The sequence below is a fragment of the Lepisma saccharinum genome, chromosome 18, assembly GCF_977018435.1.
Source record: "Lepisma saccharinum chromosome 18, izLepSacc3.1, whole genome shotgun sequence".
Lineage (NCBI taxonomy): Eukaryota > Metazoa > Arthropoda > Insecta > Zygentoma > Lepismatidae > Lepisma > Lepisma saccharinum.
The window spans coordinates 13,134,693-13,162,504 of NC_139246.1; the positions used below are offsets into that span (position 1 = coordinate 13,134,693).

The following is a 27,812-nucleotide window of genomic DNA, read 5'->3' on the forward strand; positions in this document are numbered from 1 at the left end:
AAGAAACGTCATGGATGCTTTCTACCCAAGGACTCGAGATCGTCTGCACACCCTCTGATTTTGTCATCAAAATTATCTAAAAATACACTATTTGTTCAGTTTTGAAAAAGTCTAGGAGTTAGCTTGAATACCAAGTCTAAATACGAGAGATATTTCATGCTAAAAAAAATGTTCATGGAAATTTTAAACTAGTGTCATGCCAACACTGTGGCAAAACAGATGGGCTGTGTTTCAAGCACTTCATAACAATCAAAGTTATTTGTAGGGCAGTGAATAACCAAAAAGTTTACAGTACAGAAGGTTGTTCACTTTATATCCGACCATTTTTGATTCGGTGCTGCCACCTGGCGCATCATGCTGGAACTATGGGTCTGCTGGCGGGAGCAGTGTTGTGTCTGACCTTGTAGGTGCGCGAGTGTTGGTAGTGAATGTTATCAAATGGCGCCGAAAATCAACCGGTATTGGGAGGGTTACGTAATGGCCCTTTTCCATGCTAAGTTTTCATACGTATGCATTGTGAAACAGTATCGGGAGAATGGGTTAACACTCGTGGTGACTACTGCGAAAGCTATTGTGGCCCGTTACACACAACAGGCTCTCCTTGCGAAACATTCACCCACAAAAACCACCAGGAGAAGGGCTGCAAGCAAAGTGTCACTGCTGGTGGTCACATTTGGGCGATCACATACCGTGACATTGACAGCAAGGGGTGCAGCAACTTTGTTCGTCAGTGCAGGGAAAGTTTCCCTCGTGGCTTTATGGTTGTAACGGGATTCGGATACGAGGGTAAGTTGATGATACGCAAGGTGGACAAAAACGTGAAGGTGAATGCCAGATACTTCCAAGACTCCATTCTGACACCTATCTATCGGAGAAACATCCCAAAATTTTATGGAATAGACGCGAACCAGGTGATGATCCACATGGACAAGGCTTCGAGTCATACTGCCAGAACATCACTACGTTTTCATCAGGAAATGGCAGAGGAATTAGGAATTCGGGTCATTCCATTTGAAGACATTCCTGTGAAAAGCCCAGATGCCAGTCCAATGGATTTTTGCGCATTTGGACTGTTGAAACGATGTCTTCAACATCGCCGCCCACGCACCCTGGATGGTCTATGGAAAGCTTGCAGGGAGGAGTGGGACAGCATTCCCATGCCTGTCCTGCGCCAGAGCTTGTTGCAATGGAAACTGCGATGCCGAGCGAAAGTCCACAATGCTGGGGGTCCAACAGAACATGATCGGTGGTGGCGGCGCGGTATCTCTTAAGGTGAGTACCCATAAAAAATGGTCGGATATAAAGCGAACAACCTTGTAGTTTCAATATGGATCTGCATTCACAAACTCAAAACACATATCTCATGTTGTGTGTCAGATTTTTGGGGTGCGTTTTTCAGTATCTCGTGGAGGAAGAAGTGACATCAACCAACAGCTCTATTTTTTCAATCATGAACAATATGTGGACAGATGAAAAACCTTCCTTACATGTCTCAACAATGTAGTCAATCTTGTTGGTGCAAGTGAACTTTACTGAGAGTTGCGGGAAGTTTTATGAAAGGTTGGTGAAGAATAAAGCTGTTCTCAAGAAAATTGGTTCTTCTGATAAATATTTCTGGCATTCCTCAACTTCAGCGTAGGACTAAAATCAGTTGATCAGATGAGACCAGAAACACTATGTAAGTCACACCAAGATTATAATATTCATTTTTCAGGTTACGTGCGACTTACTCACTTGATAAACAATAAATAAAATAAAATACTTATTATTCTTACTTACATTCAGTGAGTATGTGTTGAGTAATTGACAACATTTAAGGGACCACTGTCTCCTTCTTGAGGTTGGTTTATCGGCTTCACAGTTGCCCACGAAGCTTCGTCAATGGCAATGGCAAGGATTAGGTTTACATGAATAGGATAAAATATTGGGATTCCATTACAACTGACCTGTACTTTTTTTAAAAAAACATTATCTAAAATTTCCTCCTATCAAAATATATTAAAACCCCACTGTTACACTTATTAAAAAAGAATCCCTCCGGCAATTTTGCCGATCACATGTTAACAGTCAATGTCTCCCTTGCGAATGGATGAGGTCGTGAGCAATTTAGGTCTCCCCCCTTTCTTTTTACCCTCTGCATTACATCATTCAAAAGTGAAATTGCATACGACTCGAGCCTCCCGCTCTATGTTTGGGGTAACCTTGAATCCGATTTCCTCACATTCCCGCTTTTCCCATTTTTTCAGCATTCCTATCCAGAGTTCGTCAATGTTACCGTCTTTCCTATTATGTTTATTTTCTCTATTCCTACATATAAATGATGCCTCATATACAACTCTTCTAAGTAGTTTATCTTCCTCTCTAAGGAATTCCTGATCCTCTATTTCATGATCTTCTTCCAAGACGTGCTCAGATAACTCAGTTCTGGGATTCCTTTCCCTGATATCCTTATAGTGTTCTTTCCAACGTATGCCCATATTTCTGCCATTTGCATTGGCATTTAATTTTATATATCCCTTTCTTCCCTTCTTCATTTTCTTCCTTTTTCCCCTCCTTCTTTCTTATAATTCGTGAAGTATTTCTCCAAGCTCCTGGGTGCTTTCATCCCACATTTAATGCCAAATTCTTTCAATGTTCTTTCTACCTTCTCAAACACTCCCCTAAAGTAGGGAATAGCCACGTACTTATATTTCATTATCCCATCATTTTTGTTACTAACGTTACTATTTTCCTTCCTTCCTTCCTTAAAACATATCCTTCTGGCTTTGTGTAAATTCTTCCTCATTTCCTCATTTTTATACCCATTCTTTCTACCTACATTATAGATCCAATCTATTTTATTTTTCAAACTCTCTTTACTGTTTCATAATCACATAGCACGTATGAAGAAGTTTAGGAAGACATTATATTTACTCCTACTGGTGTGGATTGTATATGAGGCATCATTTATATGTAGGAATAGAGAAAATAAACTTAATAGGGAAGACGGTAACAAAGACAAACTCTGGATAGGAATGCTGAAAAAATGGGAAAAGTGGGAATATGAGGAAATCGGATTCAAGGTTACCCCAGACGTAGAGCACGAGGCTTGAGTCATACGCGATTTCACTTTTGAATGACATAATGCAGAGGGGAAAAGAGAGGGGGGAGATAACTTGCTCACAACCTCGTGCATTTGCAAGGAAGACATTGACTGTTAACATGTGATCGGCAAAAGGCCGGAGGGATTCTTTTTTTACATACTGCTATTTTAAAAAAAAAGTACAGGTCAATTGTAATGGAATCCCAATATTTTATCCGGTAGCGATTCCGATTGTTTTATGATTTCTCCTAGCACAAAGATCAATTATCGTAGAATTTTGGAAATCATTGTCACACAAAATTTGAACCTTCCTTAAAGTAATGAGCACTATTTGGACTCAAAAAAAGTTATTTATGTTGAAAAAACAGTAAATTTCTAGTATCCAACAAACGGATGAAATTTGCTAGTTCTTTTAATTTCAATATTCCTACTCACGTATTCTGCATTGAGAAACATTGTTGAAGGTGGTATTTCGCTTATTTCACGGAAGTAAGCTAAATAATCACTACCGTACTCGGCATGCAGTGTTTCCACCCCGCTGCACCCAAAAATACCTACGTAGCCCCACAAACCATTGACGCATAGCCCCACGAACCATTTCCGGTAAGGTTAGGTTAGGTAGGGTCACGTTTAGGTTACGATAGTTAAAAATTTGTTTAGAAAAAAATATGCGTAGCCCCACACACCATTCTCGCATAGCCCCACGAACAATTGACACATAGTCCCACAAACAATTTGCGGAAACGTACCTTCTTCAGTTACAAAAACATGTGTTTGGAAACACTGACCAGGATTACGTCATCACACACAGGCAACATCCGGCTGGAAGGAAATGGATGCAAGAGCTTTCGTGCATCGGTCACACATTTATATCGAAAAGTACATGATTTACCGGAAAAATTCAATGAACGATGCGAGAAAACACTTCCCCGAACTTCCACAACTATAAAGAAACTGCATTTGGTAAGTAATTTCTCCTGTAAATTTGAAGAAATCAGTTTGTCCGATACGAGAAACTTACTGAAAAAAACAACTTTAAAATTACCTTATGCACTTCTCATGGACAAGATATTCTCCGGCGAAAAGCAACAGTAAATATCGTAGAAGCGTGGGAATGAATGTAGAAGTAAATCGGAACCTTAGTAGAATGCATTTAGGGTCTTTATTTTAATGCTAAGGGAACCAAACCTAACATAACCACGATAGCATATATTGAACAAAATATTAAGTGATCGCTAAAACTCCGCAGGGTAACATTATGGTATAGGTGAGACGGATTTCTTCAAATTTACAGGAGAAAGTACTTACGGAAATCATTTTCTGTAGCGTTGTGGAAGTTCTTGAATGTAGTTTTGATCCATTTTAATGCGAATGCATGTTGTTTTCTGCGAAAATCTCTGTCTGACACGATGTTTCTGCTGCCGCCATTTGCTTTCTGCACAAGAGCACAATGCTCTGTGTGTTAAGATGGCGTAACCCCATAGTCAGTGTTTCAAACTCGCCGTGTTTTCACTAGAACATGACGTGTCGAGTATTTTTTTTAACTATGCTTGCCTAACCTTACGGAAAATGTTTTTTTGGGCTAACGTCAATGGTTTGCGACGTATTAGCATAATTTCAAATCCGGGCACAAAAGTATGTACTTTCCGGTGAACGAGGTTGCAACACTGCATAAATCGACAAAACACTCGCACAACGCGCCCTGAACCAGTACGCCATCGCCCGCCATAATGTGTTACAGAATCGAAATAACAAGTAACAGTAAGTTCTCGTAAATGTAAGAAATAGACAATATCTTAGTTAGAAATGCATTATTTCACCTTAGTAAATGTTCCGCATTCCAAAATAGTACGTTAGCAATGTAAAAAAGTGTGAAATATATGATTTATAGGTGTCTCACCCATACTATAATAGTACCCTCCGCAGTATGTGTTAACAGACATAAATCGAAATCGTACCATGTAAAAATTGCATTCCTAGTATGATGAAATTGCAATAAAACAAAAGGAACTTGGGCCAAATTCGGTATTGTAAAACTTTTATTTGATAGGTTTAAACACCCCCTTCCCCCACCGTCCAGTTTGTTAGATAGATAGATAGATAGATTTATTTCCTGTAAGAACCATACATGTAACACTAATTACAAGATGGTATACGAAACGTCATATAACATTACAATGTATTATATACGTATTATACCTTACTAATACAAAATGTAGATAACAATTGATAATTAATCAAATTTGATTTGAAAAAATTCCACAACCGAATAAAAACAATGATATATAAGCATACTTTTAAGTTGATTTTTAAATATGTTGAGTGGACAGTCTTTCAATTTCTTAGGCAAATGGTTGTACAATTTATATCCATTAAAGTAAACACTCTTATTAAAATTAGATGTCCTGTGGCTTTCATAATGAATGTCATCTTTCTTCCTCGTTCCATACGAATGTACGCTACTATTTGTTTTAAGATTGAAAATATTTTTCTTCATAAATATTAATTCTTCATATATATACCAGGTGGTTATAATTAAAGTGACGGTGTTCAGAGTGGTACAGCACGGGCTGTAATGAGAATAGCAGTCTGAACCTTCGTAGATATGCGAATGAAGCAATGCGCTCGCGAATTATGATTTTAAAAAAAGTTCAAATTCTCTCCACCAGGGTAAAAAATGGAGCTGTAAGCAGCCAAAAGTTGGTATATTTACAGGAAAGAGGCACTATAAATCGCAGAAAATAATACTCTTTGTAATAAAATATCGCTGCAATTTCACTATTCGAATTACATGAACATTACTAAAGGAAAAAGCAACAAGCGTCACCAACAACATCCAGGGAGCTCACACAATGGTTAGGCAATGTCACCGACTTTGACGTCAGAGTTACGGCAAATTCCACGTTTTGACTGTTTACAGCGCCATTTTTCACCTGGTGGCGAGAATTGGAACTATTTTTTTTTTTTTTTTTTTTTTTTTTTTTTTTCATAATTCGCGAGCGCATTGCTTCATTAGCATATCTACGAAGTTTCAGACTGCTACTCTCATTACAGCCCGTGCTGTACCACTCTGAACACCGTCACTTTAATTATACCACCTGGTACAAACATGGTAATGGTAATATCTTTAGGCTTCTAAACACCTGCCTACACGATTCACGATAATTGGCACCGATTATTATTCTAACGACTCTTTTTTGTAAGATAAACAACTGTTTGGCACCAGGTGTATTTCCCCAAAACATAATTCCATATCTTAATCTTGAGTGAAAGTTTGCATGATAAGCCGTTAGGACGGTTTCTTTACTACATACTTTGCTTAATACCTTAAGTCCATAACAGACTGAGCTTAGTTTGGAGAGTAATACATCAGTATGAGTATTCCATTTCATATTTTCATCAACAACAACACCTAAAAATTTTGTATGTTGTACACAATTAATAATATCATTATTTAGTTTTAGTATAGGTTTGGGACAATTTATCTTTTGTAGATTGTGGAATAGTATATAGGCAGTTTTTGATCTATTCAAAATTAGCTTATTTTCAATACACCATTGTGTCAAGTCGGTTAGTACTTTATTAGTTACAATTTCCAATTGACACATGTCACCATGTTTAGTTATGATATTAGTATCGTCAGCAAAGAGAATTATATTGGAGTCGTTAATATTAGCTGGAAGATCATTAATAAAGATAAGAAAAAGTAAGGGTCCCAAAATGGAACCTTGGGGTACACCATGTTTTAGAGGCAAAACATTTGATTGATAATGACTAGCATTATGAGTAACTTCAACATACTGCATTCTTTTTGATAGATATGATTTAAACCAATCATTGGCTGTGCCTCTAATCCCATACTTATATAATTTCTCAATTAGTATTTTATGGTTAACACAGTCAAAGGCTTTTGAAAGGTCACAGAAAATATTTACAGTATTTAATTTTGAATCCATTGAATGTAAAATGTTAGAAATAAATTCATAGAGTGCAGTTTCTGTAGACTTATTTTCTATGAATCCATGCTGACTAGACGTAATTACACTAAATTTTGTAAGAAAGTCTTTCAATCTTTTATGCTTTCAATCTTTTATGCATTAGTCCTTCTAGGATTTTATCTAACCATGATAATAGATATATTGGTCTATAATTATCAATACTTGAGATGTCACCCTTTTTATAAATAGGTATAACTCTTGATAATTTAAGCTTGTCTGGGAAAACTCCAGCTCTAAAAGATTCATTACATAAAAAGGTAAGCACTTTTAAGATATTGGGGGAACATTTTTTAATTATAGCATCTGGTATCCCATCATAACCTGCACTTTTCTTCCTCATGCGGGCATTTATGAGAGAGTCAAGTTCGTGTTCAGTTACGGGATATATGAACATAGAGTGATTATTAGTTTTAATTCCTTGATATCTTTTTTTATGTGCAGGGAGTTGTTGGATTAATTTATCAATTTGATTTATAAAGAAGGAATTGAAGTTTTCAGCTATATTTTTGGGTTGAGTTATTTCTTCATTTGCCACTAGTATTTTATTAATTCCAGGTTTATCATGTATCGTTCCAGATTCTTGTTTAATAATATTCCACATAGCTCTACTTTTATTATTTGAGGTGGCAATTAATTTATCATATTCATATTTCTTTGCAGGAGCAATTACCTGTTTGTAAGTTTTCTTATAGGATCTAAAATACTCTTTAAAATAAGGGTCGGCATTTACTTTACTAAGTCTATACAACATTTTTTTCTTTTCACATGATATTCTAATTCCTTGCGTTATCCATTTTTTAATTGGAGATTGCTTATTTCTATATGGTTTGACAGGAAAGGCTAATTCAAAGTTGTACTGGAATATGTTTATGAAGGCATTAAATATGTCGTTGACAGATTGAGCTCTGTACACATCTTCCCACGTTTCAGATTTTAAAAGTTTGTTAAAATAATGGTAACAGTAGTATAAGCCGGAGACACATAAAACTCGGTTGTTTTCAAATAAAAATCATTGCTACTTACCTCATATGCATAGCGGAAGATTTTTCAAGCTGGCCATAACTTTTTTCCATGAAAAACACGTTACTTTTAACATTATAATCATTTATTGGTCGTTGCTAATTCGGCGGGCAAATCTTGACTCACGTTGTCTATCGTCAGCTGATATGCAGTATCGTCAGCTGATGTGCAGTGTTTCCAAACTTATGAACCGATAAATGCCGCACAAACTATTCACAAAAGGTTTTTAAGCAAAAATTGAGGCTAGACTCTACTTTACGTCCTTATCTGCATGGTGATTGCTTCTTTGCGTTCGCGGTGCGCGATCGTGGTGCGGCACCCGGCATCTCTTCGGGTAAGTACCTTTTTCTTTTTACACTTTCTGTTCACGATAGCCCCACTATCCATTCACGGGGTCGAGGTATGCCTACGAGGTTAGGTTAGGCCTGTTAGGTTAGGTTCCATTAGCACTCATTTCACCCCTAAATATGTGCTTCATCATCTAAAAAATACCTCAGTATGTTCAATTGCGCATATCCGGACAACGTCGGTTTTTCTCGATTTACTCCTTCAGGAAATTTTTGCTCGCTTTGGGATTTACGTTCTTGAATTCCTTATAAAATAAGCTTTCCAACAATATATGACACGTATTCCTTAGGAAAAGGACGTAAACTAGAATCTTACCTTTTATTGAAAAAAAAAACCGCTCACACGTCATCTTGTCAAACTTCCGCGTGGTTGCTACACTGTGAGGGGGTTACATAACCAAACGCACGGAACATTTGATTCACGTAGTCGACGGTAATGGCGGCACGAGCTATCGCACAACGGAGATGCATGATTGACGAAAAATACCTTATTTACAGGCAAAATACGTAGCACGATTATAAAAAAAAATATCTCCGGTTTCAGAAAGCCCTCAAGAACACAATTCCGTAAGTACTTTCTCGTCTTTTCTCCTGTAAATTTTAAGAAATCCGTCTCCGACTTATACTACTGTTACCAAAATAATTAATATGTTCCATACTAAAATTTCTTTTATTGGTATATATAACATCCTTATTGATTTTATTTTTGTGAGTTTTTAAGTTAAGATTATTAATTTCAAGTTTCTGATACGAATGGTCAGACAGTCCAGCTTCACCTATACTTGATATGCAATCACTTTTAGTAATATTAGTGATTATTTGATCTATACATGTTTGAGAAGTAATTGTAATCCTAGTTGGTTTGTCAATTAAAGCATTTAAATTGAATTGTTTTAATAAGTTATTAATTTTTTTAGTATGTGTATGCTTAACTAAAAAATCAATATTTAAATCTCCACATATAATTAATTTATGATTCTTTTTTGTCAGATAATCCATGACTTTTATAAAATTATCAAAAAAGACATTAATATTGCTGTCAGGAGTTCTATAAATTACTAATACTAATAGTTGAAGGGAATCTACAATACCACAACATTCAAAATCTTTTCCATTCCAACACTGATTGTCACTAACATAGGTTTCAATGAAATTGCAGGTTGTACTTTTATGTAGTTTCTATGAATTCAAAGTGACAAAAATAATCGTATATGTAATATTTTATAACTAAAAGCAGAGAACATGAGATAATTTACCACGTAACGATCATTCACGATCACGACGATTACCCTACAACTGTACTGCTTCATGATATTTAATCTTTACCTTGAGGTGCCTTGAGTATTGGCTGCTACATTCTACTTTCTAATTAACGTTAGTTAAGGAGTTTTTCTATATTGCTACCTTATAATTATTTACCCTCCCGTATTTTCAGCAACAAATATTCTTACGGGAAAACAGAAACGAAACACAATGCATGCGAGATCAGAAAATGTTCGGTTGATCAACATCAGCGGCTGTCGAAAAAATATATACATTTTCCTGAAGGGTGTAAAGCATCTCACACAATTTACGTTTCCATGTGTATAATAAGAAAAGTATTATTTAAATCAATATTTAATAGCTTGTATGAACATTATCTACTTGGTAAAGATTCAAAGAAGCCTTCATATTTCAGTCCTGTTCAATTCGGGTTATATCATCAACCCAACATCAGTTCAGTAATCTGTGTGTTTATATCCATATGATCTTTGTAAACTGTGTAAACACTAGACCATAGAATTTCCTTTCAGTTTGGCAATAATCGGTATTTTTGGAGCGCAGAAATATATGTATTTATGGAGTCGTGAGGAGAGTCATGTATTCCGAAATAGTGCTGTTTTTCTCACAATAGGGCTGTAATATTCGATTTTGGTTAAGCTATTTTCGTGTCATTGCACCACTTGTCACTTAATCGTAGCTGAAATCTCTCTCATGCCACTTTATACGTAAGAGAGACCTGACTAACTTACTCCCGTACAATTTCCTCGCCGAATATTTATACGGAGAGAGAAAACAAGCTTAAAAGAAAGTGGTTTACAGTATATTCTGGGTTGTCCCTAAACACTGGTAAGTTAGAAACAAAATTACGAAATCGTGGGTAAAATATGTGATAAATACATGGTCGCCCGAGATTTGGGATATAAACTAGGTGGTATATATGAATCTGCAGGAAGAGAGAGAACGTCAACGTTTTCAGTCCTTCTCGAAATGAGTTTTCTCCTTGTCACTCCTACTTGTTCCAATGTATGTGATTTTTTCAGACCTTTACATAGGGGTTCGGGTCCCATTTTAAAATGTAGATCGAGTCCCGATTAGCCTTACTGTGCATAAAGTGGACTTAAAGGAACGACTTGAGATGACGGGACCCCTCTCCGATTTTCTTCATATTTGGCATACTCGCTATTTGAGACCTCCTCATCATGAATGTGAAGTTAAAATTTGTCGGAAACGTCCAGAAATTGGAAAAAAAAACAAAATAAGGCGTTAGTTTTCGGAATGGTAACAGTCTATTTTCGCGAATGTTTTTGTTTCACAAGCAAATATATATATTCCTGATACTACCACAACACCAAATTTTAACTATGTTTGCCTAACCTAACCGAAACTAACCTAACCACATGCCAATGCTTCGTGGGGCTATAGTGCAGGAGGCCTTAGAAAGATCGCTTCGCGGGCGTACCTCAGACGACAAGATGGGGGTGTGTGTGCAAGAACCAATCAGGTGCGCGAATGAGCGAGCCCGGTTGTCACAGCTAGCTCGCTGCACCCTTCTGTAAGGGTGAATGACCTCTGCCTCTTGCTATCTCGGCCTGTTTGTTCGGCTGAGGAGCAGACGATACAAGAGTATCGGCAATAGTGTGCGAACGACGTCTGCTGTTAACCCGCGAAACACACTTTCTAAGGCCTCCTGCACTATAACACCAATGGTTCGTGAGGCTAGCGACAATGGTTCGCAATTTCTAGACGTTTCCGACAAATTTTAACTTCAGATTTGTGATTAGGAGGCCTCAATTAGTGAACTATGTCAAATATGAAGAAAATCAGAGAGGGGTCCGGTCATCTCAACATACCGACTTAAAACAGCAATTCAATCAATCAATTTTTCAGACCTTATAAAGCCTTGCATGAAATGTAGGTTTGAACCCTGTCTAAAGCATGGATGGTTCAATTGTACACCCGATTACCCTCAAAGAAAAAGGGGGTAACAGTTCGTTATATCGGAGACACATTTCTTCATTTTTACCGAAGAAATGGCAAATTTCTCGTATCGGACAAACTGATTTCTTCAAATTTACAGGAGAAATTACTTACCGAATGCAGTTTCTTTATACTTGTGAAAGTTCGGGGAAGTGTTTTCTCACATCATTCATTGAATTTTGCCGGTAAATCATCTATTTTTCGATATAAATGTGTCACCGATGTACGAAAGCTCTTGCATCCATTTACTTCCAGGTGGATGTAGCCTGTGTGTGATGACGTAATCCCGGTCAGTGTTTCCAAACACATGTTTTTGTAACTGAAGAAGGTACGTTTCCTCAAATGGTTTGTGGGGCTATGTGTCAATGGTTCGTGGGGCTATGCAGATTTTTTTCTAAACCAATTTTCAAAATATTCCAAAACAAAATATCCGGTTTTAATGTGTCTCCATTCTATGAAACTGGTAACATTTCTAGTAAAAGTCTGACTTTAATTTATTTATACGTTTGTTTTCATATTTTGCTTATGACCAAAACAGTGGATGTGAGAGTACCCTGTGATATGTTAATTCTGAGTGATTGCAGCAGGTGTGAAGTGCTTTTATTGGCAATATTTTGTCGCAAAATAGTCAGTTAAGCATGACATGTGTAGTTTAATGCCAATACTACACTTTCCTGCATCAGATTATCCTGTAAGTTGTGCAAAATTTCCAGCATCTTGAATAATTCTAAGGCAACATGTAGGATGAACATCCATCCATTTCACATGAGTGGTGATTTTCAATATTCCTATTATATATATCCATTTTTATTTTCTCCAAAATTTGATACCAAAATCCAGTCCTTTTTTTTTTTTACCAAAATTTTCTAATTGTATTATGAACTACTCACTTTTCAAACATGAGTAATTCCAACATTAAAAATTGAAATTAAACCAAATCATATGGATTAGCAGTTCCTTTTGATGTACTGTCTGGCTACGTCAGCTGAGACCATGGGCGGAAATGCACATGCGCCAACTAGACATGCTCAGTGGCAAAATAGGGGTGACGGCAGCAAGTATGTTTGGCACAAGAAGGTGGCTGCTGGAAAATCGTCTGCTGCGGAAACAACAATGACTCAAAACTTCACCGTTTTCTGGTTCTCGGTCAATTACGTTCTGCAAAATTGTTTCAGTTCCAATTCAAAATGGTTTATTACCAAGTGTACGAGTCATCACAAACACAACACAGCAAGCTAAAATAAACTAAACAAGAGAATGCATTCGAACGAAATACCACTGTATTGTTTACAGCATGCTTCTACCTGCTTCCCCTCTTGCGTTTGGAATAGTCCATCCCAGAGGGTTTTGTCTCCCTTGGCCAGACTGTACACTCCTGTTCAGATAAAGTGGCACATACTTAAACTGGCCAACCTTATAAAATGTGCCATTTTATGTGAAGAGGAGTGTACATAGCCAGCAACTCTTGTTATCACAACTTGGGTCTAATATATATTAGATGTAATATTTCATAACAATTATTACGGAAATGCATTTACCAATAGAATCTTTTTGTTTGTTTATAGCATGCAGTCTGAGGAATCAGCCATGTCTGAAGATGGTGACAATGCTTCTACAAAGGATGGAGATGCCAATGAAACTGAGTGGTGTGTGGAATGTTCTGACGATGAAAAGTATGAAGTTAGTAAATCAAAGAAGGTAGGTACAATATGTGAATATCTAAATGGCTTTGCACTACAGATCATTGCTTTCCATAAAAGAAAATGCCGGCCCCCATGGTGGAGCTTCGACACAGGGGTCCCGGGTTTGAATCCTAGCCCGGGCATGAATGTTTGTGAGTGTCCATCAATTTCATCATATCATCTCTAATCCCCATCTTCACAAATTTGCCAAAATTGGCTCAAAAAGCGAAGTAAAATAAAGCAAATTAATCATCTGAAAATAAAGCTTGGGTCATGAAAAATACACATGTAAAAACATGAGAAATAATGCTTAAAGTCACACACAAAATTATCAAATTTTGATTATGCTTTAGTGGAGGGAGCCTCGTGCACATATCTAGCCTATCTGGATGGTATCTTTTCAAGCATGTACTTTTCAAACTTGATGCGAAAGAAATCATAACTTGAAAACTAATTGTCCTATGATTTATTTATTTCTCCCCCCTTGGAATGACATGGCTTTTAATGGAGGTGAAATTATAATTGCACCTTCCAGTAATGAAAGTTAACCATCAGCAGAATAATTCACATGTCGTGATTGAAGGTAATACATTTGAACAAAAGAACAAGGATTAGTAGCAAACTACAGTAACAACATAAACATTTTTATTAGTTAAAACAAAAAAACAGCATGATAAAAAACACTTTAAAAGTTCTTCCAAGCTTTCAATTCTATCTCGGAATATTCATCAGGGCTGTACGAGAGGTGAGTAGTGCCAGCGGAACTTCAACCACGTCCCTTCCATCTATTTTCTTAATTAAGTAGCGGGCAATTAAATAAATTTTAAGAAAAAGGGAGGGAAGTGAAGTAAAACAAAGAAATGTCAAGAAAAAGTCAAGAATTTTGCATCTGTTATTTTGGTAGAAACCGTATAAATGTACTATTAGAAGGGAAATGTTCATTTTGTGAATTGAGTGTAGCTTTTAAATCAAATTTTGGATTATATTTGCCACTTTAATAGAGACATGACATTTTTTGTACTGCTTTTGATTCTGAAATATGCACAGTTTTTGTAGCGAAATTTTGATGTTTTATTTACCATAAGTATGTGGCTCTGCCAATATGCCATCGTTGAGACTCATGGATTGATTGATTGATTTAGTGTTTTAAGTCCACTTTATGCACAGTAAGGCTAATTGGGACTGGACCTACAGTTTAAAGTGGGATCCGAACCACTTGTGCCTCCACCGGGTATCGAACCCGGGACCCCTTGATTACAAGGCAATGACGCAACCACTGCACCATGGAGGAGGGCCAAGTTCACATTGACATTCATTGCCTATTTTAATGTCTTTCTTAGTTGAGGTGCCTTTTTAAGTGCCTATTTCAGAGGTTTTTAGTGCCAATAATGACTCGGGAAAGTGATCGTGTTGAGCTCCCAGATGCTAGGTGAGCATTACTCGAATACTTAACGCACCCTAAGGGATGTGCCTTAAACGATGATCGTTATATGTAGAAGCATTCTCTAGGCGGCACATTGGCTATATGCTCTGCTATAGCTACTCTTTCCAAAAAGGAGGACATTTACCTATTTCAAAAAAATACACCCGGATGCCAGACAGACACCTAAAAAGGAGGACATGTCCGGACAAAAGAGGACGTCTGGTCACCCTAGGTAAGAGACCTGTAGGAAGGCCAAGACGAAGATGGAGGATAACGTTGAGATAGATCTAAAGGAAATTGGTACGGATGGAAAAGAGTATATAGACCTTGCTCAAGATAGGGACAGATGGAAGGCCTGTGTTGCTGCAGCCATGAACCTTCGGGTTTAAGAAGGCTAGAGAGTTAGTTAGAAAAAATCAGTTGCCAGGTGAAAGTTTTCCGGCACCGTGGCAACTGAGCACTGCGTATTTTTCTACTCCTGGTGTGGTTAAATAAATCACCACATACCGTATAAATACAATTATGTGAAAATAATCCCAGCACAGAATTTAATAAAATGTGCAGTGGAACCCCAATTTTACGTTCCCGGATGTTTCATCTTCCTACATTCAATTTTGATGATCCCACCTTAAAATGTTACAAAATGTTCCTCGATTTTTAACTTTCTTTTTTCCAGCTTGGTCCTCGGAATAAAATCAAATCAAGGTTCCACTGGATATACACATTGCCTAACTTTCATGTGTTAAATTCGTATTGCACAGTATCAGCTGCATATACTTTGAGTGGAATTGTTACAACCCAGAACTATTGGTGACTGTACAGAAGAAGCTGAAGAACAACCCTGCATGTATAATTTGCTTGTTAGTAATCTTCCTAAAATACCCACAGTGGAGCTGTGGATAGGGAATTTGACTGGCACAAATTAAGACCCAGATTCGGTTCCCAGGGAAGGTGATTTTGAGTGGCAACATTTCCAACACCGGCCATGCAAGAATCAACTCTGAGGGATAAAAACAGTTGCAACATGGTGATGGTCACATCATCTACACGAGTCTCAGGCCTCCCCGATGGCGCAGTGGTAGTGTCATCGCCTTGTAATCAAAAGGTCCCAGGTTCGATACCCGGTGGAGGCACAAGTGGTTCGGATCCCACTTTAAACTGTAGGTCCAGTCCCGATTAGCCTTACTGTGCATAAAGTGGACTTAAAACATCAACTCAAACCAAATCAATGTGAACTTGGCCCTCCTCCATGGTGCAGTGGTTGCGTCATTGCCTTGTAATCAAGGGGTCCCGGGTTCGATACCCGGTGGAGGCACAAGTGGTTCGGATCCCACTTTAAACTGTAGGTCCAGTCCCGATTAGCCTTACTGCGCATAAAGAGGACTTAAAACACCAAATCAAACCAAACCAATCAATGTGAACTTATTTCAATTTTCTTCTTACAATGCACAAACTGTATTAACTAGGGGTGTGCAGGATCCTGATCAGTGGGGAAATAAAATACCGATTTTTTCTCTTTAAAAAGTCGTTAATTTTCGACATTTTCTGCATTGTAAGTGTCTGGAACTTATCGGAAATTGTTAGTTTTTAAATTTTTTAAAATTTTTCCCGTCCCGAATATCGGGATTTAAAATTTCCCATCCCGACCAAAAAAAAATCTGTCCCGCACACCCCTAGTATTAACACTTCAGTTTATCCATAAAAGTACGATAACAAAATATTAATATTAATTCACAATCTTTTGATCGAAATTCACATTTGTGGGGAAAAGTAATTCTCACAAAAACAGCTTGTGCTAACTACTGTTCGAATTTTAACAAATGATGAAAACAATTTGCACCATTGTAACAAAAGGAATATTTTAAAATAATGTTCCAATCAATTGAGACCCTCAAATCGGGTTAAAACCAGATTTCAGTCAGTACAACATCAACACAGCCTTACATTCTTCAATGCAAAAATTGCAGAATAGCGATTTTTTGGGCACGATTATCAAAATAGGCATTTATAGGCACTATAAAAATGCATTTTAGGACTAGAAACACCATGAAACAAACTTTAAACAATGAAGCCTATGTTTTACTAATTACAAAGGAATATAAATGGCAAGTAGGCAAAATTCGGCACCCCAGTCATTACTATTATTCTAAGTTCTAACTCGTTGTTTCACCCTCTGAGACTGCTGGAACGCATGTAGTCTGCTCAGTTCTTTTTTCATTGATTGATTTGCTTTATTTTACTTCGCTCTTCTGCCACTTTTGGCTAATTGCGAAGATGGATATGAGCGATAGTATGATTTTGATGAAGGGGCACTCACAAAGAAAACTGATGCCTAGGCTGGGATTCGAATCGGTGACCGCTGGCGTTGTGACACGGTGTGCCAACCACTCCACCACGGGGATCGGCCAGTTCCTTTTCGAGTTATACATACACGATACAGAAATGCGTAGTGAGAATATTCATTATTAAGTAATATTTACTTTCATGAAATAGCGAAGCAAAAGTGTAAATTCAACAATTATCTTGCAAGAAAATATCCAGCTTTTAAAGGATGGAGGAAGAAACGAAAATGAGGTAAAGTGTAAGGTGGCTGTCACTTTCCCCTGCTGTTGAAAGAGTGATGGAAATGTTCATGGCATTAAAATCATATTTCTCTACCCAACGTAAACAACTTAAAAATTGTAATTCGGTGTTTGGAAATAAGTTAAAGCTAATTTTACTTGTTACATATGTACGTATATCCAAGAATTAAAAAAGGAGTAAAAATATGTTCTTCAAATTGTAGATGTTCTTTGTCATTTGTTAAATGAGAGAGATCGCCTGAAAAGTCTCTGTTAGCCAAGTGTTATTAAGATTTTTATATACTGATTAAATTATGAGTAATCGCAAATGTGTTGCAAATTTTTGCGGCGTCCTCTTTTTTATGACTTTATCCTCCTTTTCGCCTGCTCTGTCCTCTTTTTTTGAATGTGTGTGTCTGGTCACCATACTCTTACCATCAGGTTTCCGAACAAGAATCCTGTAAACTCCTCTTTCCTCTCCCATTCGTACCACAAGGCCTGCCCACCTAAGTCTTCTTGATTTAATTATTCTAATAATATCTGGACATGGATACAAATTATGTAGTTCTAAATTATGTAACCCTCTCCACTCACCTGTCACCTCGTCCCTTTTAGGTCCAAATATTTTCCTAAGGATTTTATTTTCAAATACTCTCAATTTATGTTCCTCTTTCAATGCAAGGGACCAAGTTTCACACACATATAATACTACAGGCAAAATTACTGTTTTGTATATTTTAACTTTTAGTTTCTTAGATATTAAACGAGAAGACAAAAGTTTATGAAGAGAGAAGTAACATGCATTTCCTGAATTAAGCCTGCTTTTTATTTCCTCTTTAATATTAGAATTTGGAAACTGGTTCAAACGAGTAGTTATCAATAATTAGATTTTGATTATTACCTAACACTTGGTTTCGGCCTGTAAGCATATATTTAGTTTTCTCTTTGTTAACTTCCAAACCTCTCTTTAGCAGTTCTGAATTGTTCTAAAAAAAATTTTGAAAAATATTTGAGGTTGCTTATGGAAATTTCCATTACTTCGTTTTAAAAAATAACAACTATAGTATGTGTTTTGTAATGTTTGTGTGTTTTGTGTCACATGTATCATTAAACAGAATAATAAATCATAATAAACAGGGCATTATAAATTTTTGCACTGTTGCTTGTCAAATTTTAAAATTGCAGTGCCATATCACATGGTTATTCATGCTGTTGCCAGTGGAGCCTTCTTTAGGATGCCCCCTCCAGTGCAAGAATTAGTTACTTTTAATTCAATCTTGCATTAATTAATATCTTAAATGTTTTAAGGTCACATTTCATAGCTTCCCTTAGTGGAATTCAGGGCTGTCTTAGCTCAAATTATTTTTAGTTTTGTCTTCCCCCGAACGTCACCATATTGTGTGTATCTTCCAGGGTGAGTTGAAATGGGAACCGTCTCCAGCAGAAATGCTGCGTCTATATGAAATGCTGGATCAGATTGGTGCCATTGAACTGGAGTGGCAAAACCCCGGCCGAAGAGCACCGTCGCCTGTCAGTGCAGACTACTATGAAGAAGAGGAAGAGGATGAAGAAAAGTAAGTAACAAATATTTTTTGACTGCACTTTGATATAGTGTAGTTGGCAACATTGCACTTGAAAATGTAGTAGCCATATTCAGTTGAAACAAGAAGTTATTTTTGTGCATGCAGAAATTGATTCATGTTCCAGGGATTTAGACTTATTTTCCTGTAGTTTACGGTTATTACAAGCATAAGAAAACAGTTTTTTCTTTGTGACGCAAAGGAACACACGCTCCTTTCATCAGACATTTATTTTCATTTTGTAATAACCGTAAACTACAGGAAAATAATTCTATCATGCAAGCAATGCGTACATACAAGAAAAAAAAAAAAAAAAAAAAAAAAAAAAAAAAGGGATTTAGACGCGGTAAGATATTACATACACACGAAACTTGCTTACATATCCACATACCTGTTTATTTAATTCAATTAATTTCGGTCATCATCCACACCAGAACTTGTAGTAACCAAAGTTTACTTCCAAAGTGTGCCTACCTCTAACCACTCACTCATATCAAGAAGGCAAGGAAATAATCATTCTGATTAAATTCACTTTCTTCAAGTTTATATAATTTTACTTAAATCGAATATCATTTGTGCTGTATTACTTATCCACAGTTAGGCCCCACGTTTTGATATAATTCTTATAAATTATGTTCTTGTCCACCTTCTGCTAGCCAGGGACTTGCAAAATGTGTTTTGTGGCACTCTTCTTGATACTTTGCAGGAAAAGTGGATTGAGGTAGCGTGGAACAAGCTTTATGCTACATAGACCACAATTGGTGCATGGCATTTTCGTACCCCCCTTCCAAGGAGGAGGAGTCATTGTAACCACTTGCCTGACACATTATTTTCCCAAAAATGGTCCATATTTTACACATTTCTTTTATTGTGTGTTTGTAATGTACCGATATCGGCAATTAAGGAGCAGTAACGAAATTCTGTTTTTTTGGTCAAATAAGGTCACAAAACTATTCAAGAAACCTTCATAATTATTAACCCGAGTTAGCTCGTACATATATGGAAAGTACTACAAATGTTTGAAAATAGTATATGAACTGTCGAAAATAAAATGTCTTCACATTTTAATGCTGTCCAAGTTTACAGACTATCACACATACTGTCTCACATCAAATACTACCCACAGTGTGATAAACCCTGTAACGGTATATTTTGTGTTTTTAAGCTGATTCTCAACAACATACACAATATACACAACCATACATTTTTGAATCCTTGTCCCGAGGTTCAAAACTTGCAGTACCTGAAGTTCTGTGGATGCTAGTTTAGGCAATAGACACGTACCTCTTCAAATTACAACTTAATGCCCATTTCCTTTTAGCTATATATAGGTTTATTCATATTATATTTACAGAAGTTAATTCTTGGCCGTTATTCACAAAATTACATTCCGGTGTACCCTGTCCCCCCTTCCCGAAGAGAGTGTGTAGACTCGCGTAGCCACTGGCTCCACGAGTAAAAAAAAATATAACCCTCAGTACCAAAAAAGGTGGCTGAAGGTATGTGTGTTGTGTACCCGGTTTCCCACATGAAATAAACTATTGGAATAATATGAAAAGAGCAAGTGTGTGTATTAAAAGAAAGAAAGTTAACATCCCCGTCGTTGGTTCACATAATAAGGAAAGAAAGCTCGCCCAGCCGCTCCCCACAGAGAAAAAGATACCTCTTACATTGCTGTACTCCGCCAAACATCTGAGCCCGACTGCTCCCCTGCCCTTCCTATTTATAGGCCCCGCTAATGACCTAAACCGTTACTGGAAACTTACCGCTTCCCCAACGGCCAAGAACCCAAACGCACAGGAATACATAGACATACACAATTTATAACATAAAAAAGGATCCAGTAATTATCGCATCATTACAACCCGAAAGCATGGGCTAACACAGAGTGCAACATCGCAATCTGGGCAATAGTATCTTGACTTGCGGGGAATCTGGTAGATGGCAGCAGTACCTTGACAAGCTATCTACACCTTCCACCTAGTGGCCAAAATGGGAAATAACACCTATTAAAGCTCAAACGAGACTGTCCGGGTAGGCAGAAAAGTGCACTGCAGTTGTACGATTTTAACGAGATAACTTGGGTAAATAATATGTAAAGCAAAAACAAATTCAGAGTTAACTCGGGTTAATCAGGCAAGTGGTTAACGTGACTTCGTATTGGACACAGCAATCTCACCCATGGTCACTTGCTGCAAGGAGTTCTGCCATTTTGGTTTCACCAATTTTTCCTCCTAAGCTAAAGTGGGTAATAAACTTTACTTTGCAAATTCAAAAATTTCACTTATTTTTTTTTTTTCCAGTAAAAAATAGAACAGCCAAGACAGTTTTAATGTGCACTCGACGTCCACACCTTGTAGGTCATGCCTTATGCGCATCATTGTTATACTCGTGACCAATGGCAGGCTAGGAACAACAAAGTCAAGCCACATGTTTCAGTCATAATGACCAACATGACAGAGAACATGTTAGACACTTGATTATTGCAATTATTTGTTTTACTGTTAGTGAACAAATATTACTTTGCTGACTCATTGTTTCTATTTCAGAAAAGGTGTATTTGTGCATATAACAGGTACAAAAATTCAGCATTTCACATGGAGAATTTTGAACAGAGTTACTTAATTATCAATTTCCATGAAAACAATTAGCAGAGGGAATAAAATGGAGAATTGTTTCAGCAATGAACATGAATAAAGAAATTGCATAACTTCTGTAGGCTGACCCACAGCCAGAATAATCATCCATGCTGTTGTGTGTTGTCTTGTGTCATGTTCATTTGTGTGGTAGTAATTTTTTATTTAGAAATGTTCTACTTTGTTCTTTTGATTCACTAACACAAATGCATTATGCTGTTGCTAGGATGCCTGTTACTCTCATACTAAGAATGAAGTGCAAATAGCCCTATGTTGACAACACCCAGTTTAATTTTAATTAATCATTCTCTTTTATAAAGAATACTCAGATTTGTCAGGGTAATACCATAACATATTACTGTACTGCTTTGCTTCACATGTCTTTAAATCCTTACTTTTTGGAGTATTTACTGCCTGAACAACTTGCAACATTCCAGTTTAAAATTCACTTTTATCAATTGTAAATTAAGTTGAAGCCTATCTGAGATATTCTGAGAATTTGACATTGTTTACCGCAACAAATGTTATTATTGTACATATACCTATTATACATTTTCCTTCAATTTGTATATTTTTCATAAAATCTCTCTTCTTAACTAAAATTACACCCAGATTTACCTGCAACTAGGCAGGGTGTCTGCCAGTCAAGAAAAAGTCAAGAATGTCAAGAAAAAAGTCAAGAAATCAACAGGGTAGGTCAAGAAAGTCAAGAAATTGTGCTTGGGGTCAAGAATTTTTGCTATTTTTATAGTACAATGAATTTACATCATTATATACCTGTACTGTGATTTGATAAAATTGAATATTTGGAAATCTAAAATTGTATTGAGTTGTGGTTACATTCTTATGTGTGTGAAGTTTTTTAAAAATATTGAAGTAATGTAACCAATTCCCATCCAGGATGAAGTCTGTAGCGTTAATTTTTGCATGCATTAATAATTAAAGCAAGTCTAAATCTCTTGTTAAAGTACAGCTTCAGTTTTCATCTTAACCGACCTTGTGGTAGGGTTTTTTCATTGAATAAACATATCTGTTTTCTTAATTTTGAACTATACCTAATTAGTGGGCAATTAAATATATGTTAAGAAAAAGGGAAAAAAGGTCAAGAAAAACGTCATGAAAAGTCAAGAATTTTGGTAGACACCCTGCTAGGACAATTTCCGTTTATGTATCAACACTGCATCTGCCAAGTATGGCATAGAAAGCAGGAAGTAACAAGCTTTTTTCTGCCCAAAAATGTTCTTAGCAGTGGACTGACCCTGCATGCAAAGTGATTTTAAATAGCCACTTGCTTCGGCTCCCTTACACTCTCCATGTACAATCAGGAAGGAAACCAGCTCATCAGAAGGGTGCGATGGAGAATAATCGGCAGCATACATAAGCCAGTCTCTAAGTTCTTTAAATAATTAATTTAAATTCTTGTTTAGAAGATTGTTTTAATAGTTTGCATAATATACCAGGCGTTAGTTCTGCTTAAGACTATATTAAAATAAATTATTATACCGTGCGTCCATTTCGATCTGCAGCCGAGAGATCGGGAGAAGCGTGGCGGGTGGCGCTGACGGAGAAGCCGACATTTGCGGCCTGTAATGCCCGCTTATTTTTATAGACATATGCAGACATTTATATAAATATTGCAAAACGATCACTAACCTGTGTTATAACACGCAAAAGTTCTTCTGTAATTCATCCAAGTTCTGCTCTTATATACACAAATAAATACGCTATAGAAACGATGTTAAGAGCCACAGATAAAAAAGCATTTTAATCATGGTTTTGATCAGTAACGTCCTGCTTAAGTTTATATCCTTGAAAGAGTTTTGTGGCGATGGGAATCGTTTGGAGGTTTCGAATGTGCAACACTGTATCAGGATTACACTGCAGACGAAACCGATAAAAGTGAATGGTTTTCGTGAGCTTCCTCGCAATCCGAAATATCCGAGCTCGAGTTTTTTGTTCCTTCGCGACTAGATGAAGACAGAGTTGTAAATATAGTGGCGAGCAATGTAAACCAAGAGCGTGTTAATTTCGTACTGTGCGCAAGAGTGTTATTCTTGGTTACTTGCAGTTACGTGTTTGTGTTATTGTTGTGTGTATGTGTGACGTGTCAGTGAGACGATTGGAATGCCAGCCGCAAGATTCACGTTAGAACAAAGATTTTTTATGTATGACACGTACCTACGTGAAAACAAACTCGGGTAGAGACGTGTGTAGGTAATTTGTACAGAAATTCCCATACGTTTCAACTCCACACAGAGATACGGTTAGATATCTTGTCCTTAAATTACGAGAAACTGTATCGTTAAATTTTAAAACACCTAAGCAAAAACGACGGATTCTAACCGAAGCAAAACTCGATGATATTGGTGCAGCGTTAGAACGTTCTCCAAACAAACCTCTACGCCGTGTTTCACAAGAGGTGGGCGTGTCAAAATCATCGGCACATACAGTCACTAAGCTACTAAAATTAAAACCATACTCTTATAACACAGGTTAGTGCTAGTTTTGCAATATTTATATAAATGTCTGCATATGTCCATAAAAATAAGCGGGCATTTCAGGCCGCAAATGTCGGCATCTCCGTCAGTGCCGCCCGCCACGCTTCTCCCGATCTCTCGGCTGCAGATCGAAATGGACGCACGGTATTTTCTTTACTTAACATGTTTTATTTCAAAAACTTTTTACATACATACATAAACTCAGAAAGGTTTGCTACACTTCATCTGTGCACCATTCATGGCATGACAAATGTCTAAATGGCATTCTACCTCAATCCATACATTCTCTAGCATTTGTGGGATCACGTCAATTCCAGCACAAATTATTTTGCGTAAGTCGAATCTTTGTAACATACACTTTGTCCTTAACACAACCCCACAAGAAAAAGTTGAGCGCAGTAAGGTCCGGTGACCATGGTGGCCATGTCATGAACCAAGATCCTCTCCCAATCCATCCTGCACTGATGTGCTCATCGAAGAAACATCAGACTTCCCTGGCAAAGTGCCATGGGAGTTGAGGTACAGCATATTGCTGTAACATTTCAATTCTGCAAGTGCTAAGACACCTTCTGTTGTGGTGTCCACATGGCGACTGATACCTTCTCGTCAGTTTGAATGATTTTATATCTCTTGCACATGCTCAACCTGCCACAGCACATCGCGTTTAAAACCTTTTTCAGTTACTCTTCGTAGTGATACCTACTTTCAGTCATTCGAATTAGTTATTTCAATGTGAAGATTTTTTATTTTATATTAGTCCTAAGCAGAACCCCCTGTATAATGAGCAATTGCCCATACGTTAGAGTTAAATGTACAGGGTATCTGATAAGTCAATACCTATTTTTAAGTTGGTAATGCGTTGTGTAATGGTAAGTATCACAGGAAATGAAAGCTAATTCTACCATTTATGTTGCACCTAACTGAACATGCCACCAACGCTTAGTACAGAAGAAAGAGCAAGAATTGCTGCAAGGTACAAGGTATGGAATCTGTAGAGGATTTTCTTACCTTCCGACCATGATGTTGTCACAGTCCACGGGAAATGTTTGCTAGACATAATGAGGCTTCCAGGAACATAAAATTAATCTTTTTTTCAAAACAGTCTCAACGGTTTGCCCGCTCTCTCTGCTTGCCTTACGAATGGACTTTTTAGATCTTCTTTCAAACATTTCCATCACGTGTGCAACATTCTCTTCCGCTCGTGAGTTTGATCAGTACGTCTAGCATCCAATACAGAAACTCTTATTTTTTAACTATAACATTTTTTGATGATTTTGGGATTCAGCATTGCATTTTGATCATTCTCAGGTCTCCATCAACACTGGACTTGAACTACCGATTTCCATACCTCGTACCTTGCTCAGTGCTTGCTCGCTCATTCAATTCAATTCAACAGTCTTTATTCTTCGGCGAGGCTCAGCAAATGCTGATCTACCACCTAACTTCATCGGACTTCATCTGTGCTAAGCGTTGGTGACATATTCAGTTACCTGCAACATACTATAAATGGTACAGAATTAGCTTAAATTCCCTGTAATTGATACCATTACATAATTGTTTCTACATTATGTATTAGCAACTTAAAAATAGGTATTGACTTATATCAGACATCTGACAAAAATAAATGAAAAACATTTGTTTACTGGTAAATGTGGTAACATGGTAAACTTGCCACTAGAATATTGGTTAATGATATCGGTAAATTTTATATTAGTACTCTCTCAGTATTGGCAAAAATTTCATATCAGTCCACCCCTGATATGTGTAATTGAAAATTTTAAAAATATTCCAGACCAGAAGAAAAATCTGACTTTGACTTTATGGAGGAAGTGGCTACTCCTAAGTTAAGAAGAAGTGGGGATGCAGTACCTAAAGGCAGTGCCAAGAAAAAGACGACCAGCTGGGATGGTATTCTGTCCAACATCAGGAGACACAGGAAAATCGAGGAAATGGAAAAAGCTCAGGAAACGGCTGCGAAATTACAGGAAGACAATTCATGATATTAGGTCTCATCTGGAATCATTCAGAAACAAAAGTGTTAAGACATGGTTATCTAGAGTGTAAACTTTCTGTGGTGATAATGCATCGGAAGACTTTGTGTTAATTCAACAGGCTTGCCGAGGATGAATAGTTGAAAATGACAGCAATACACAAACCTTTGTGTGTAGATGAATTTTTTTATGGTTCTTTTTTTAAATTTTGTACATAATACTAGTGAACATATTATAAGCTAATAAATGCTAATGTTTTGATAATCATGGCAATTGTGTATTGTTGAAATTAATGGGATTGTCAGAGTAACACTGAAATGGGCTTAATAACTTGTTATCAAGGATATTACCATATATCTCTGAATGCAAGACGACTCCGAATCCATGACAACCCCCATTTTTCAACAAGGGATTACAGAAAAACTATTTTCATAACTTACAAGTGGGTACCTTATTACAAGTAACTGAAGGAGACAATAAAAATAAATTAAAAAAATGTTCGCACAATGCTCAAAGCACATGTGAACGTTGAAGGCCAAAGCGGTAGCCGTGGCAGAGGGTAGAGTTAGAGCTTAATGGAAGCTTGTGGTTCTGTTAAGTAAAGAAAAGAAAAACTCCACGTCATATGCCGCGAAAGCAAGATGACCCCATACTTCTGGGCATGAAATTGCGGCAAAAAACCTCATCTTGAATTCAGAAATATACGGTATATTCAATTACCATTATGGAATATTTCAGTACTTGAGATCGGACAGCGCCTTCCCCACGGTGCAACTCGCCGTGTAATTAATGGGTCTAAGGTTTGATTCCTGGTGAAGGTACATTGCACAGGGGTTTGAATTCAACTTCGAACTTAACCAGCCTCTGTGGCAGAGTGGTTATCACACCACACTATGATGCCAGAGGTTCCAGGTTCGAATCCCAGTATTGGTGTTCTTTGTGTTGTGTGTCCCTTCCATCAATTTCATCATATGATCAGTCAAATGCAGTTTGAACTTAGGTTCATTTCCGATTAGCCTATCTGAACATAAAGTGGGCTTACTTAACCTTTAGTGGACGGATGTATGTATCCCAAAATTAGTATACCCATTGAGGATGGATGAGATATATATCCCAGCATTACGGTGTTAGCAATTGTTCATTAATATACATTTGAAGGTATGACACACTCAAATTACGAAGCAATATATATCCATTGTTACTATTATTAACAAGTGGCATTTGAAAAAGTATTTTTGTTTCCCCTCTGTGCATTATGAAATAGATTTTTATATATAAAAAAGCTATAACTAGAAGCACATATTTTTGGTAAATAATAAAGCAAAATTTTGGTACAAAAACCATCAATTTTGGGTTCAAAAGTGGTAAAGAGAATAAAATTTCGGGAAACTTCAGAAAGTGTCATGTCGATAAATAAACACTAAATTTCATTTTTAAGAGTCTTATTTCGCATTTTGCATCATTTTGTGACAAAACAAGGTAGGAAAATGCACCTCACACCTTTCTGAAACATGAAATATGCATGCCTCTATCTCTAACTCCTCAACCCCACTTTTTTGTTATATAGTTCATTTTTTACATGTAATAATCAGATCAACAGAACACCTTAACCTTTACACTCGCCGAGCAGGTTTATGAAAGTACGCCCGTTCTCGCCTGGGCTTCTCGGCGGGAATTTTAAGTTCGAACACTCTTTGGAGGAAAATTGTTATAACTCTGGCACTATGGGAGCAATCTACTTCGGATAAGATTTG

The 27,812-nt window shown here is 37.0% G+C and overlaps 2 protein-coding genes across 6 annotated transcripts in view; one reads left to right on the forward strand and one right to left on the reverse strand.

Annotated features, from left to right (window-relative positions):
- The window catches only part of holn1 (CD2 antigen cytoplasmic tail-binding protein 2 homolog holn1), a 29,787-nt gene extending 19,830 nt beyond the window's left edge, over window positions 1–9,957 (reverse strand). The window contains exon 1 of one of the 4 annotated variants that reach the window (XM_083139557.1): window positions 9,852–9,957. The gene's annotated coding sequence lies outside the window, so the exon portion shown is untranslated. Of the gene's footprint in view, window positions 1–9,538; window positions 9,658–9,703; window positions 9,751–9,773 lie in introns of those variants that run through there. The other 3 variants (XM_083139558.1, XM_083139559.1, XM_083139560.1) reach the window with 3 other exon arrangements.
- A 251-nt stretch (window positions 9,958–10,208) lies between these two features.
- Pa1 (PTIP binding protein Pa1) lies at window positions 10,209–26,322 on the forward strand. Of its 2 annotated transcripts, none has more exons than XM_083139561.1 (4): window positions 10,209–10,556; window positions 13,253–13,385; window positions 18,767–18,927; window positions 25,860–26,322. In XM_083139561.1, exons 2-4 carry the CDS (start codon window positions 13,254–13,256, stop codon window positions 26,065–26,067), a joined length of 501 nt encoding a protein of 166 aa, XP_082995687.1. In that variant the 5' UTR covers window positions 10,209–10,556; window position 13,253; the 3' UTR covers window positions 26,068–26,322. The 2 variants fall into 2 exon arrangements, with proteins under 2 accessions (XP_082995687.1, XP_082995688.1); XM_083139562.1 differs by lacking the exon at window positions 10,209–10,556 and adding an exon at window positions 11,568–12,015.
- The last annotated feature ends 1,490 nt before the right edge of the window (window positions 26,323–27,812 follow it).